Genomic DNA, 16,263 nt, shown 5'->3' with positions numbered 1-16,263 from the left:
AAAAAAAAAAAACAAGTGTACCCAGATATCTTGACAGTGAAATAAAACGTCTGCCTACCTTCCACACGCACTATTCGCCACAAGTGACAGTAACACTTAAAAGCCTGACAAAAGCCTTTTAAAAAGTGTCTGGGAACGTGTGAACGCAACAAAGCGTGGTTTCCTAATGCACACCCCTAGGGACTGGCGTATTTTAGGGGGGTATCTATGTAGGTACGTAAGATAATTCACCATGAAAATGCTTTTGAAAGACTTTGCTGGTAAATGGGTAGAGTGTAGAAAACCTTCTGCTATACATATATGTAAACTTAGTGAAATTGCTAAAATATTCGCTAAGAAAATTAGCGAATCTTGGTGACATTAAAAAGAAAACTTACTTTATGACAAATGGACACACTCAGAGTCATTTAATGGTTACTTAAGCCGATCCTTAGTACAGAATTTCTATGAGAATCTGTCACTAAGGAGTGACTTACTGAGTGCGGGGGATAGTGCTGAAAACTGCTTTGAAAGATATATTTTGCTAAATAGATAAGTGTTATGGTAACAACAATTTCAATTAACCTTTATGTACTTATAAACTTTATAGTATGCATGTAAAAGTAAAAAAAAAAGACGAAAATCGAATCTGAAAATATCAGCCTCACCTAAGTTATAAACAAGTAATTATTTCTGTATTGCTGATATTTAGAAGTCAAGTGCGAACCAAAACCAATCTCTCAATGAGTTCGCGCTATTTTCGTCGATGACACAAGATGACTGCCCAAGATTTCTTGTACGAATTCCTTGAGCACCGACGTGCCCCATTGTTATGTTTCTCTCATTACTTGATGCTATACAACCAGGTGCCTTTTTGACGTGAGATTGCTGATTCGAATGAAAAGGACAAAGGTCAAATGAATAATATCTCTTGTCACTGATTTCTTCTAATTTCGAGATTAATAATAATTAATCTCGAAATTATGGAACACTGGCGAAAATATGTGTGATCTAAACTCTTGTTACAAAGAGGATGTTTCTGTCTTGTTATTGAACCGATTTAATTATATTTTTTCGCTTTTAAGAAACTACACTATTTGCAGATGGCATAGAGTACCTATATTTTATCCAGGAAGTACCCCCAGAATGCGATTAACACCACAAGATAAATCCGGTTGCTATAAATAGCCATTGAACTATTAAATGTCCCTTTTCACTGTGGAAGGGTGAATCAGACACTTACTGAACATACCATAGAATACTTAACTGTACATGACATGATTGCTTATTCATTGACAAAAGAGATAATACAGACATAAACAGTAATCTAGGAATCTCACTTACATCATATCAATAATATTACAACAATTCGCAATGATGTTAATGCAAGCATCAGCCATGTACAGAAAGTTCAAGGGAACAAATAACTCAATAACTGAGCTAACTTATACCATTCCTCATTGTAAACAAGGCTCTTCGGAAGTGCAGACCTAGATAATAATAAACACGAGGTTTATAAATACACGTCATGAAAACTAGGTCTAAATTGAGACAGGTCCTAACTTCCTAGTGTTCAAACTTTGCCGCAGTATTGGGTTAAGTTTCGTCTGCATGCAAACGGCGCTTATTATGGTATCACTCTATATCACAAACAGTTGGTTGTTGTTGTAAAGTTCCGAATACGGAAATGTGGTTTTATCTTTGAATGAATGAACAGCAGCGTGTACTGAGAGCGGTATGTTAATAAAAGTTTTATCGTCGTTTAACTGCTAATTGTTTTATAGTACTTCGGTCGGGAGCAAAACGGCTTTTATAAATGTAAACATTTAACTATTTACACTTTTCCAATTCACAGCATACTTCATTTCTATCTTGTGACAACCAGTTATTCATGGCACAATTTTATGTGCAAATAATTATTTTAATTATCTATCAATACATTATCTCTTTTCACGTTCACACGATATTTTATCGATGGCTTAAACAATAGGTCCTTAGTCATGAAACTTTATTGAAACATTACCAAGCAAGTCAATAAGTTATGCACGATCCAGTTTACCTGGAGAAACTTAGTGGTATCGGAAACGAGTTACAGTTCGATATCAGGTGTTCGCATCAATAAATAAAGGGAAATTACAACGAGATAATAATATGATAATAGGCCCCTTATTACGTCGAACTTTAATTTTTCGCAACGGTGATTTCACACCTTCAGTCAAAGGTTAAAACCAGTTAAAACGGCATAAATGAAAACATTTTATGATAAAATACTGGCAGCAAATACCATTTATTTTCCACGAAATAATTTCCTAAAATCCTTTTATCTCTAAAAACAAAAAACTTAAAGCCACACCCGACGTCAGTTTAATCCCGGAGTGTGAAAACCTACAGTAGGAAACAAACGTAACCTTTAACAAAGAGGAGCTTTAGCCAAAATGTACATACGAAATACGGCTTTGAAGGCATACATTTGCCCCTTTGATCCCAAATGCAACCATGGCCGAGTAACCGAGTTACCTACATTGTCTCATTCATGAGACCACACTCTGGAATTCTTGTTTCACACCGTTGGACATTTCGGTCGGAATTTGGCAGGTCCTTTTAATACTAAATAGGTTGTGCTTTCCAGTAGACTATTTTAGTTTTATTTGATACGGGGATTTCTTCGTAATAGACTAACGTGTTACTTTGGTATACCTATATCATTTTACCATATAAGTAATTTTAATAAATATATTCTTTCCCGTTTAGAACATTATTATATGGTATGGAAAAACCATGTAATAATGAATCTGGTTTGAAAAACACATGGAACACTTCACATCTACATATACCTTTACATATCTTTCCTTCCTCCGTAACTATACCTAAGTGGAGGCATTTAAATATTGTTTAAATTAAAAACTAAAACTGGCAAAAATGAACATATTTTATAGATGAAAATACAGAATAATTCCATATAAAAACTGCTTTCGAAGATCGTGTTAAAAGCAATATTAATACATCTTAACAGTTTGCACGTCAACGCCTTTTAATGTGGATTTTTTGAAAAATCTACCACGACTTGTTCCTTTGCCCTTAGATATTTCAAAAAGATAATTGAACTCGCAGTGTCGTTTTCTCACTTTATTTTTATTCGAATTTAATATCAGATAAGTAGGTGCTTTAGAACAATGTTATAAAAATGTCTAAGTATTTTTAGTGATAGAAAAATTGAGTAAAGTATGTGCCTATTATTATTTCAAGAAGATGATTAAGTAGGCTGTATGAGAGATTTCCATTAGGTTTTTTCAACACAATTATTCTACAGCCATTATTTTCGTCTACGAAACAGTCTTTGACATTGCATTAATGGCATTCTCTTTTAAAAAAAAGTTCGTTTGTTCATTTAGAAACTCAACCGGGTTAGAAGCAAATCCTAGAAAATGCAGTCCCTTGTATCGGGATCAGAACCTAACATTTCAAAGTTCACTAACTGGAGAGAAACGTTTCGTGACCGGATCATAACATAAGTCACCCAGGAGTTGTCATGGAGAAATTTACTACAATAGCCCCTTGATTCTGTACCGTATACTGTACAGTCGTACAACGGGGTAATGGAAACTAGGTAGGTATCAATTGCAAAATGTCTTGTATGTTTTTTAATAGGCCCACAATATCTCCTATAAAAAAAGTTTAGAACATTTTGTTATAATTGTGTTAATTATTAGGAAAAATAAGAAGAAAATTATCGGGAAACGGAATCGAATGCTATAGTAATCACAGAAAAAAATACAATCGCACAGCAGTTTACAAAGGAGATGTCACTAACCCATAGTATACATATTTTAATATTATGGTCTTCCGAAATACGAATACTTAATTAACTTATAGAACTGACTATTACCATTCAAAGCTCACCACTAAATCATACATCTTAATATCTATTATTACGCGCCCTCTCCGCATTATTCGCTCTAAATACTCCGGCGCACATTTAAAAGCTAATTACGCATGCGTTAGAGAAAAAAAAAAACAACATAAAAGTTGATCTTAATAACAGGCACGAGAGCATACAAAACATTCAGTACGTTGAAAGGTATAATCATGATATTTCTAACACCATGTATTATGTGTGTAATCGGGTATTATCGGCCATAATCGGCTATAATCGGCAAACGTAATCGCAGGTGCGCAGACGCCGTTATGCGATGGCATTTTGATGTCCGCACGCGCCGATAACACATTGCAAATTGACGGTTTAAGTTTATCTATAGAAATGGGGATCGCGTTTATTTGTTTGGAAATGAAAATGAAACTAATTGAGTAATTGGTTTGGGGTTCGTATTGTTTTTGTTTTCTGATCCTGTTATATTTTTTGTTTTACTTATTCGATGATGTAAAAATATAATTTATCAATAAACATTCTAACATTACATTAACCGTAAATCCAATAGTGTTGTTTTCTGTTAACTTTAATTTAATAGCTTTCTCAGTCTTCATTGATGAAACTTCAGATTAATTGGAATTAAATTAAAACCACTTGAACCAGTCGCATTCATTTTAGAAAACATAAGTGTATTTACAATGAACGTAAATAGTTGCGAACTTTTTAAGTCTTTAAGGTCATGTTATGACTAAGTATTACCAAAATAACGTAGTAAGTAATTGTATGTTGTAACATTAAAGTGAAACCTTCAAAACAATGCTATAACAGGCACGATACCTAACGCCAATTTAAATAATCTTTCACGAAAGGACAAACTTATCAAAATTTTACTAAAAATATCTATTTTGTAATTTTTTTTGGTGGTAAAATAAACAAAGCAGAAATACTCAAGACACCAACTTCTAGAGCATACCCGAACTTCTTACTCTGTTTTGGATGACCGGCTTCTAGAAACCGGCTAAAATACAAGGATGGACCACGAATATCTCTAAAAAAAAACTATTTTGGTTTTGATTCGTCAATAGGTTGATTCTTGGCCTACAATAATGATCGTGTCCTACGACGCACCTCATTAATTTAATTAGGCTACAGCACTCATAAGCAATAAACAAAACAATCACAGTATACGTTTTTTCCTGTTCAATATGGACCATTGTTCTATAAACCATAATTCGTCATCATGCCACAAAACGAATATATTAAATAATCGTGATTAACAAAACGTAATTTTGTCCCAGCGCCTAGCCAAAACCATTTCTACTTTATACAAGAAATGTCCAACACCACATTGAAGGAAAAAAAGCTACTTTAAGTTCACATGTCCTCACGTTGTTTTCCTTCAAAAAGTCACGTATCGTCCAGAAACTACATAGTCTACATAAAATTCAATCACTGAAATCCCATTTCTATTTGCCAGAATCCAACTAGCATATTCATGCTTTCTTTACGGAATTTAAAGTTATCAAAACTGTGGTTAAGAACTTAAGGAATGTTTGTTTGGACCATCGATACGTGGGTTTCATCTATCATGACAGAGCAGAACATAACGGGAGCCCACCAATACTTGTTGAGCAACATTAGCGTCATTGTGAAGCCGTGCCTTATAATGATCGGGAATTTATTGTACATCGTATTTCAAGGGAACTATGCTGGAAACCAATTTATGGCATCGACAATGTTGTTGTTTCTTACGAGACTGTTTTAGATTCAGGTGGTTTTGATAGTTTGGTAGGATATTTGAGGAAAAAGAACAATGATATGAAGTAGTACTTAGCAAAGTACAGTACGTAAGAAAACGAAGATGATCATGATTAGGAATAAACCAAATGCCAACACCAAATTACATTAAACGCAGTTGTTATTTGCTGTAATAACCATTACATTTTTGTCTTTAAATAAATAATAAAATATGAAAGCAGTTATAATACATACATTAACTTCTTCATGTATCTTCTTCTCGCTGATAACAACGTGTAAGTTTCCTTGTGCCCGCCCGTGGGCCAATACTTTCCCACCTTCGACTTCATTCGGCAATTTCCCACTCACACTTCTAAACTTACTAACCGTACAAATCTATTCAGTACTTTCACAATTTTCTTTTCACGTGTTTTTCTCTTCTCCTCGAAAGCAAACTGCTCCTAAAATAGAGAAAGAAGTTTGAAGGAGTTTATGTACAGGGAAGCGACTACTTGGAACTATAGCAAGCTACTGACAAGGAAGCCAAACAGTGTCAACTGGTTAATAAATGAATCATGCAAATTAATCGAACATGCCAAAGTGAGGAAAATAAACAAGTTACACCAAAACAGCTAATAAATATAATGTAGGATAAACACAATTATAGTGTGTTTAATTCCTTATATGCAAAAACAAAACGAAATAGTACTATGATTATTGACGAAACAGGAAAAAGTTAAACGAGCTGATATTCTTTTTTCCAATATACCTAATCAGTATATAGTTAATGGTAAGTACCCAGGGAAATAATGTATTCAACTATTGCCATGGTTTCGGAAATAAGACTGATTTAAACATTAGAGACACTTATTCAACTTGAATAGGTTCCGGATGCAATCATGATCTAAATAATGAACATATTCTCGAGAATAAAGGAAAAGCTTTTAAACCTAAGCGAGGAATAAGGAGAAATTGCAAATCAAACGAGCAAAGAACACATTTCGCTTTCCTTCGTAGCAGCAAACCATGTAACGGATATAATACAGACGGTAACTTCCTCCAAAGTAAGTATTGGTACTTACAAGGAAATATTAATGAACGGTGCTATAATTAACTGTCGTTACAAAGCATTATTCGTCAACTCTAACGGTGTTGCTTGATAATCTTGATCCAATCTTTCTTTGTAATTTGCGTTTCATACAATAGATAAGCTTTGTGATCTGTCTACCAAAGAAATTAATAGTATATTTTTTTGTTATTATTCCGCATTCAAATACCTATCCTTAATTGGCAAGACAATAAAGCTGACGAAAGAAAAGATGATATTACTATAAGTTTATAAAACTTAAGCATAAATGTAGCAAAACTTAAAACTTATGAAGTAAAACTTAATGAGACGTGTTCCCAAAATGATAATAAAGTCATTGTTTTAATTTTAAACGGCGTTGAAAAATTAGATGATATAGTTAGAAAAGAAACTCGCTACAAAAGTGTAACATGAAGAGAAAATATCAATATTCTTACCATAGACAAAACAACAAAAAGAGTGAATGGGATCAAAACAAAGAGGTAGAATTAAATGTGATGAGAATAAGGCGGGGCCGTAAAATATAACCGTTAGTACTCGCACATATACAAAAAGAAAACAATATAAAAGTATATTAAAGCCGTGAGAGAAGAACATAGTTCTGTTTTTGTTAACTAGATTGGATAAAGATTTTAATGAAATATTAATCCTATGGAAGTCCCGAATTATCAAAGTTTTAAAGTACCTACCATTACTCTAAGTCACAACTTTAGGCCGAAGACTAATAAAAAACACAGTAAATCATGATGAAAGGAATGGCAGAAATTTCAAATTTTGAATGCCTAAATCTAAACATATAAACGTTTATTAATTTAATAACTATTGAATAAGAGAAATGTAATTATCATGTCATAATTAAAGCGGTTTAAACAACTAATGCAACTGCCGAAGCCATACCAGTAATCTCCTTATGAATAGATAGCAATTTCGAAACAGTAAATGCACATTTTGCTTCTGGCAAATGATGCAATGTGTTATACTAACGACTTTATCGTAAATGGTAGCTATTGTTAAGCTTTCGTTTACACCTACGCAGAACTAAATATAGAATATAAAAATTACAAATGATTTATAGCTACCTAATCAAATGCTAACTAGGTATGCAATAGATATTTTATATCCAGTTGTACAATGCAATTAAAATGTTGACCAGCCGTGATTTTTAGACGTTATTTTTAGTTTTGAAACTTGAATTGGGTGCTATTGAAGGCTTAAAACACAATTATTGACGTAGCCAATAAAATTCATAATTTAGTAGCATATTTTCCTGTTGTTGAAAATAGCAATGATAGTGCAAAAACAATGGCCATCAAATCTAGTAATAATTTGAGAGGAAATGTTGATAACGATGATGTTAAAACCATAAATGATAAGGAAGTGATAACTAGCAAAATCATAGAGCGTTGTAAAATAATTGACTGTGACTAGTCACATGTTGCAATCAAATTTAGTGTAGAAAAACTCAGGAAGACTATTCCTAAAGGCAAAATTATCTGACAGCAAATTACGAAACTGTGAAATAACATTTACATTTGCAGATATGAAACTTTAGCTGCCTTTTGTTACGATAATATCTACAAGATTAAGTCATCGCGTGCCGTCATAACAATGTTATGGATATCATACTTTAAACTTTAAATAAAGACATTTGCGTCAATGTCTTTGGCTATATTTGAACCTGTGTCATTCCGTAGAAATGCTGTTGAAATGGTTACAATAGTTGCCTGTTTAACTACTAAATTATTTCAGGGTTCATACCTTTAGTTAAGCATACCATATTTAAGTGAGATAAATTGAGCTAAATAAGTAATTAAAAGCTTCAAAATACCTTCGGAATACGTTGCATATTTCATAAGCGCATTTTGTGCAGGCGTTCAGTGCTCTCAGGAACTTTAAACAACAAACACTGTTGATGCAAATTTTGTTCAAACGTTTGCTAAGTGCAGCGACTGGGGACTACTTTTAGGTGCTGTTTGCTTTTACCTCTTAAGTATTTTCTTTTTTGGATCTTCTTTTGTTTTGAGAACGTGTCAAATTACACGTCTTATTTAAGAGTTTTAAAATCACTTTCTAAAGTTACGATTGTAATGGCCAATTAAAAAACGGATGTATTTTTCACTACACTACTATTTATAGTCCAAACTCTTTACTAAATATTCATCGTCTACTACGATGTTTACAGTATGTATAGCTAAAGAACTCATTACACTTGTGTACTATGCTTCACCTCGTCAATTATTCAAGAAATGACGCCTGCACAGCACTCCGTGATAATCGGCCCTTACCATATTTTAGCTGGTTGTTCAAGCTTGACACACTTGTCGACGCCCCCAGAATTAGATCACTAGCAGTCACGTCAAGGGTTGTGAATAAAGCAGAAATATTGCTCTGACTTCCACAAACTAAATGGCAATAATTGACTAAATCTATAGCATCTCGTAAAACAATAAATATTTCCGAACAATATTTGCAATAGGAAATAATTCTTGTTTCGTAAATCGGCGGATTCGCATTTCTGAAATATATTGCTCAATCCAATAGAGTAAATAGATTATTCAGAGATAAAACATTCTCTAAACTACCTTGAAGAAGGAAATAAAACTAACTGGGTAATAAAGATTTGTCTTGTAAGGAATAGTTTCTTGAAAGAACATTATTATGGTAATCGGCTTGAAGAATTACGTCGTACTAGCACTGCCGATTGCAAATAGTGCTGTAAGTGCATCATAATTCACACAAAGTCATCGCTTCGGCGAAAGTAACGATTTAGAGCCAAGAACGTATATTTGCATTTTATTTGTAACTTTCATTTCGTACTTTCTTAGTAACTGTTCTAAACAAAACCTCAACATAATTAGAGCAATTTGGAGTAATTAAGTAAGACATAAAAATATTAATATCTGAAGCACAATTTGCTATTCATAATATCATTATCTGACATTTATCTCAATGAGTTTAAATTTTATGCACATAAATAAAGTAAATTTGTGCGAAGATAATATTCAGAGTTAGTGGAATACACATTAATTTAGATCAATGGGCATTAGCACCAATCACCACCTGATTAAGCCTCAAAACTTGTAAAATTTTAAAGTCCTACAAAATATCATAAAAATCAGTTATTAAAACGTCATTAAAGCTTGCCAAAATTTAATATTCATATTCCATAGTATCTATAAACAATCTAAGAGCTTTGTCTAAAATATTTAACCAGAGAAATAAATCTTTCCCCTTCAAAGTAATGCCCGGGGGTTTGGCTCATAGAAAATTTATATTCAAAATGCTATCCATTATAATTTTCAATATGCCATTCGGTATTGATTACGATAAAAGAGGTGAGCTTGCACCTTGTTGAAATTTATTGACAGCATAAATTGAATAACTTAATGCCTTATGAGTTGTTTGACACTTACCTCATAAAATACAATTTGGTATGTAGAATACGGGTATAGTAGGTAGGTAGCATTAATATTTATAGATTTGCTAATGTGAACTTCGTTGTCAGAGTTGTCAATCGATTCGATTCGGTATGCATTGATGAAGAAATATGCATGACGGTATTTGATAGAAGAAAAAAACCCTCAAATACTTAAATAAGAAAGTGCATTCCTTAAAAAAAAATATCAAGCAAAATTACGAAACAGAAAGCGCCAATCCAAACATCCTTCAGACAGCTACAAGATAATTTTGAATCAGCTGATATTTCAAAACGTACGTAGGTTAACTGCAATTGTTATAAATTGTTTGTCAAACGTGTCTGTTCATGGTTTTATTGACTAATTTATTATCTAAGTGGAATATATACAGGCACAAGGCTAGCAGCTCCTACGCGAAGCGACCATCGTAAATCTAGGACTTGTCTAGACAGTATTCAACGACCGAACTTAGATAACCGTATTAAGTGCCAAAAACGACCCGTGGGTGCTACGGCCAAGTCTCTAATAGCAAATTATGAAATAGTTCGGCCATATTAAGGACCTCATGTAATTGATGACGAATGTGGTAATATTGTAGCACAAATTGCTCCACATAATAAAGTTCTGATCTAGCGTAGTCTAAATATTGTCACTTGACATGATTTCTGATTATATAGAATAATGTTCAATGAAATAGCAGACCATATCACTTTTATTATGTACACATCATTGTCTGAAACTTTACATAATGATCTATGGGTTGTGTAATTGATCTTGCTCTCGATAAACCCTTATAAGACTATCGTATCTGATAATCTAATAATTATATTAGAATAATTGCTATCTTTGACAGCTGCCACAGTGTTCTGAACGGTTATATTCGTCCTTGAAGTTAAGCTGTTAGATAAAACGCTTGCTTTACGCGTTGCCTAATCTTCCGGGCCAATGCGTCTGAAGCAACTGGCGCAAATCAAAATCACAAGTAATTGGACAAGACAACGTAACCAAATCAGTGTCACGTTTGCCATCGCTCAATGCCCGTTTCGTTACAAACTGGTAATATGTATAGAAGTTCCACCATTAGCGGGAAATCTGCTCTGTTTAGTGCCTTCACTTAGATGTCGTGAGTTACAAAATAGTCTGCAGTTTACGCTATAATTCTATAATCAGTCATACCCTCATTTGCTTAGAACTTAGAACTAAGACGACATCATTTTGTTCAATGATTTCTAGGAAGATAAAACGTAGAACCAGCTATCTGACACCATCATGATATGTGTATCCTTTCCCTCGTATAATGTAATTGAAATGCGCTTGCTTATTATAGCAAAGTCATTACCTTTTAATTAAACACAAATAGATGATACTGTGACGCTTTTATCCGTTTCTAAGAGCAATCAGATCATACTGAAACCTGTTTATCAAAACAAGTTGTTCATGTTACCAATTAGAGTCAATCAGATATAATATATGCTTATCAGGTGAGAATTTAATGTGATTTCTGTGGCGCACACGAGGCAGTTCCAAATTGATATTCTGTATCAAATAGATTCGTGAATATTTAAATTTATAATGAAGCAGAACAACAAAGTAAAAGGTCACATAACCCCTGATGGAAATGCTGTGTACGACACTGTTAATGTAAGTGAAGACAGACAGAACATGGCAGCCGTACAAACTAATTAATGAAACCCACATCAGAAATAATACGCGACTACAAAAGTTTAATATCAACATTTTGTAGTATAATAGAACATTACGAGAAAGGAATCATTTTTGCGGAAATAATACTGCGTTAGTAATGGTGATGAGTGATTCAACTGTAATAAAAATTATCGTGGATTGAGGTTTCCTATTGCGTCAATCAAACCACATTCACGACAGGGCATTTAATTAGTTCATAATTGAAAATCGCGCTGTTCAGAATAACCTAGTTACCATCATATAATTTGAATAAAACACAAATTTCATCAAACACATCATTTAGTCCGTCGAAAGCAGAATGTTTCATGTCAATTAGTTTAATTACTATAACACGTTCCGAAACTTCATTATTAGGTTTCACGTTGTTCAGTTCAACATTTCTATCAACTGTGTCTGGACGTTGCTCACTATTCCTAAAAGTATTTAAACTCTCAGACTGAGAAGATGCAATTAAATAGTTCGGAACAAGTGTAAGTCAATGGGAGTCAAGTGAAGCATTCCTAACTGGTATAGTTTCACTGTAAATAATAACACTTGTAAATAGTTCTCGGCATACTCGGACCGACTATTACCTGCCACCATTACTGCTTTTATGAACGTTATTTAATATTTTCGAAGAACCGCCCAGAACGCTTTAAGACTACAAATTTTAAGGCCAGTTAGCTATGTTTTTTAATGCCTCTTTTGGTATAACTACGAAGGCAATGGAAACAGACTTTATAGGAGATGATAGTAATTGTGATTTGCCATTTACAAATTGTGGTATTGAGACATCAAAGCTCGGTATCCCCCAAGGGTCGTTTGCAAGCAGATTTTCCTCTATTTGACAAATCAATGGATCCTCAAAGTATCGGGTCTAAAAGAAAATCTCCTTGAAAACAACTTTCATTGGTGGTTGCCAACTATTTTCTCTGCCTATAAATCTCACTAAGCACCGACATTTAATCTATCGCCCACCGGTAGAAAAGCTATTGCTTGTGTTTATGTAGGACCAGGCAATTACTTCTTGGTTAAGCTACATTTAATTACTATTACAAAACTGTTTTGTAGTTTTAACGACAATTAGTATTAACACAGCGTTACTAGGACTGTTTTTCGAATTTATTACAGTTTATTTTAATATTGCGCTGGTACTAATTCGCAACAGAGTTCTTGGGTTTTGATGGAGCAAATAAAAATCTCACATTTATATTTTTTGATCCATTCAATATTGGTCGTATTTACCTACAATGCAATAATGTAAAGTAAATAAGTAATATAAAACCTCAATGAACATTGATAGATTTACAACCAATAGAACTCGTTTAAATGCGTAGGATATACTTATTGTATAACAAACGATTATATGCAAATTATTTAGATCATGATGCGGAACTTAGGCGCCTCTGATAAACCGGTCCATTTCAAATTGGACCATACATATGTCATACATACACCGTACATGGATATCAACCATTAGTAATAGACAAGTAATTGTTTTGACTAAAGATAAAAGATGAATGGTTATTTATAATTAACTTGATTGAGGCTTCCTGATTTGATTTTTATCATCCAATTTGGTAGCGTTGATTGACGTAACATTTATTTTTATTCGGTAAAAAACGAATTGGCCTATTAAATAATTAATGTGAATGGTAATAAAGATGATCCTTGATTTTTTTGTTTGACATTTAAAGATTGTGAAAGAGCCTGTGTTGCGAAAGGCAGTGTTTTTGACAGGGTCTGAGATTATGTGTAAAAAAACGAAGAAGAAATATAATAAGATAGACTGCAATAAAACAAGCAAATCGTTACTACACTAAAGCTATACTCACTTAGGTAATGAATGACGTATCATGTAATGAGGAATAGTTTTTTTCGAGAATTGAGAACGAAAGGAGCGAATCGTATGAATATGTATGCGTTCCGCTGTTACTTTCGTACAATTGCATGTCTTTGCCTTGCCGCACGCTACTGTCAATATCTTAGATGAAATTATTAATGGCCTTTTATTGTTTACATTCCTATCTGATGTAATCATTGAAAGTTTAAGGAAGTTGCATAAAATTAGGAAAATTTTGATGAGCTTTGCAACCGACAAATAAACGAGTAAGGGTAAAAACCATAAATTGTCTATACCGCAATAACTTGACAAAAACCGCGATACGAATCAACGAAACACAATATTTACATTAATATTTAAAGTTTATTTACGAACCTCAGAATTCGGTGGTGGTCCGTGAAATCCTATATCCGATTAACCAAATAAACGATCCATACTATAAACAGTGTCTGTAAAGCTATAAATTTAAATCGATGAATCGATTAGAAAACACATCGATGACTCATACCGAAATATCGATTAATCGCGTGGGCTATGCTGTGAAATTGCAAAACTGCTTTAGTTGAACCCCGGAACTAATCACTTGTTAACTTCTAAAACGACGGATTTGTGGGTCCACTTAATGAACCGTAAAGCGATCATTTACTTCTATGTGGCACATGACAGAATCCGTCTAAAAACGTTTTACTTAATGCTAAATACGACGTCTTTAATCGTAATAACCTCATTACGAAAACATTTAAGCATTCTAATGTGTCAGAACTTTTTGCCACAGAAAGTACAGTTAGCCAAGGAAAAAATATGGAACACATTTCCTAACAACATTTCTTGTGAACATTCGGGCTATTAAATACTGGTTTCAACATTTACTGCAGACAAATAAGGGAAGATAAGTAAATGGTCTTTAGCTTCCGACCACTGTGATACAAGGTAGAACCAATGAATATTGAATGAGCATAATTGTCCACGAAGTATGACGGTACTGTAGCCGCATGATATTTGAGGTCCCCATAACAATAAATTACGTAACAGTGTTCTAGGCAACTTGCTGTCAGCGAAGATTAAATCTGCAATCCATTCAAATTCGCGTTTTGAAAACAATGAAACTTCTATTGTGCTCCTTAAGGAGAGGTGGGCAGGAATACTTGAAGTGCCAACTCCTGGCCGCAGATACAATGGTTGATGCTTCGGTGAAATTCTTTGCGATCGAGGATGGTATTCAGATATTTCATGCTTCTCTTACGCCTCTAATAGGCATAGCCGAGAAATAAATATCAAGACTTTAAAGAATTTTGCGTTGCTTTCACTGTAATGGAATCTAGCTCAAACTAAGTAGACTATATGATGTGCCGTGTGCGTGTGGATTCTCAACAAGTACGACAAATAAGGTTATTCAAATAAAGATACTGGGACAAAATATTCCAACGTCCTTGTTTCGGTATCAGCTTTTACGCGTACTACAAAACTATCGAAGAAAAGGTAATATTGGCAACCAAGCAGGACTGTTAAATTAGAGTTTTATCTACAAATTGTCTATTACGATATAAATTTTGTGGAGAAACGGGACAAAATGCAACAGGCTTTCGCATTATAATGCAATGATTTTCTGTGAAAATATATCGGCTTGCATCGACTGTTACTCGCCCACGTATTCCTCTAAAACTAAAGCAGTTAGGTACATTGTTTCGTTTGTAAACAGAAGTTATGACAAACGGACGCGAACATTGTCGGTCATTCATCGAAATAACTTACTTACTTATTTATTCGAACTTTTTGCCATCATGAAAAACTTTGTTATTTCAATGGCAGTTATTTACAAGCAAAACTTTTTACTGAAACCAACGGTTTGACTTTAAAAGCTACTTCAGTACGTGTTTTAAGTTTAATACCTATCTCTGGTGTTTAAAATATAAATCAAAACTTATCCGTCGTCACCGACCCTTTTCACCTGACATCTAAAAAAACAAAACACTCTCTAGGGAGTCGCTTGAAGCTTGTTTAGTTAGAAGCGGCTAACATAAATCATGAGGTAATAATAGTGGTTGATTAGCGATATAAAACCACGGGAAACGCCGGGGGGCTGAGTTAGTTACCGATATGTCATTGGGGCCGTAAAACGGTAATGCTGCAGAGAATACAAGTGCAGATGGTCATCTCCTACTATTAGATATATTAATGTCGTTAAATGACTGGTCATTTATTAGTTTCGCTTGCCCGGTGTTTTGCAGGCTTTCCTTTCATAAATGCTATACTTATATTGCTGGTGATTTACGATAATTATTTAACAGAATAATTATATGGTTTATTTATATTTTATGTGCAGAGTAAATGCATTAAAGTTCAGCAGTTTTTTATGTCAATTTTATTATTTCCGGATTTCCAATGTTTAATATGACATAATTATTTTTAACTACTGTTGTGAAAAGAAAACGCAGTCTCATATTTTTTCCATGGTCTTCTTAAAAAGGACAACCGAGTCAGCTGAAATGATAAGTAATCAAAATGGAACAAAAAGAAACCATTACCTTTCCGGGCAGAAATTTTCTTACAACAATTTAACTAGCCTTGGTTCAACTTAATAAATTTATACCAGCACAAACGAAACAAACAAGAATATTGATCATAAAGTACAGGTGAGCTACATATTCCG

At 33.6% G+C, this 16,263-nt stretch overlaps 1 protein-coding gene across 5 annotated transcripts in view; it reads right to left on the bottom strand.

Moving 5' to 3' along the window:
• LOC124638996 (rap1 GTPase-activating protein 1) overlaps window positions 1–16,263 on the bottom strand; it is a 267,806-nt gene that overhangs the window by 99,122 nt on the left and 152,421 nt on the right. For 3 of the 5 annotated variants that reach the window (XM_047176196.1, XM_047176195.1, XM_047176203.1), the window contains one exon: window positions 5,840–6,045. The exons of the other annotated variants lie outside the window; for them this stretch is intronic. In XM_047176196.1, the coding sequence (XP_047032152.1) occupies window positions 5,840–5,934 (95 nt within the window). In that variant the 5' untranslated portion in view covers window positions 5,935–6,045. The remainder of the gene's footprint in view (window positions 1–5,839; window positions 6,046–16,263) is intronic. 5 annotated transcript variants of the gene reach the window in all.

The sequence above is a fragment of the Helicoverpa zea genome, chromosome 18 (assembly GCF_022581195.2).
Source record: "Helicoverpa zea isolate HzStark_Cry1AcR chromosome 18, ilHelZeax1.1, whole genome shotgun sequence".
Classification (NCBI taxonomy): domain Eukaryota; kingdom Metazoa; phylum Arthropoda; class Insecta; order Lepidoptera; family Noctuidae; genus Helicoverpa; species Helicoverpa zea.
Note: the sequence above shows the minus strand (reverse complement) of the source record. Positions and strands in the feature narration are given on the sequence as shown.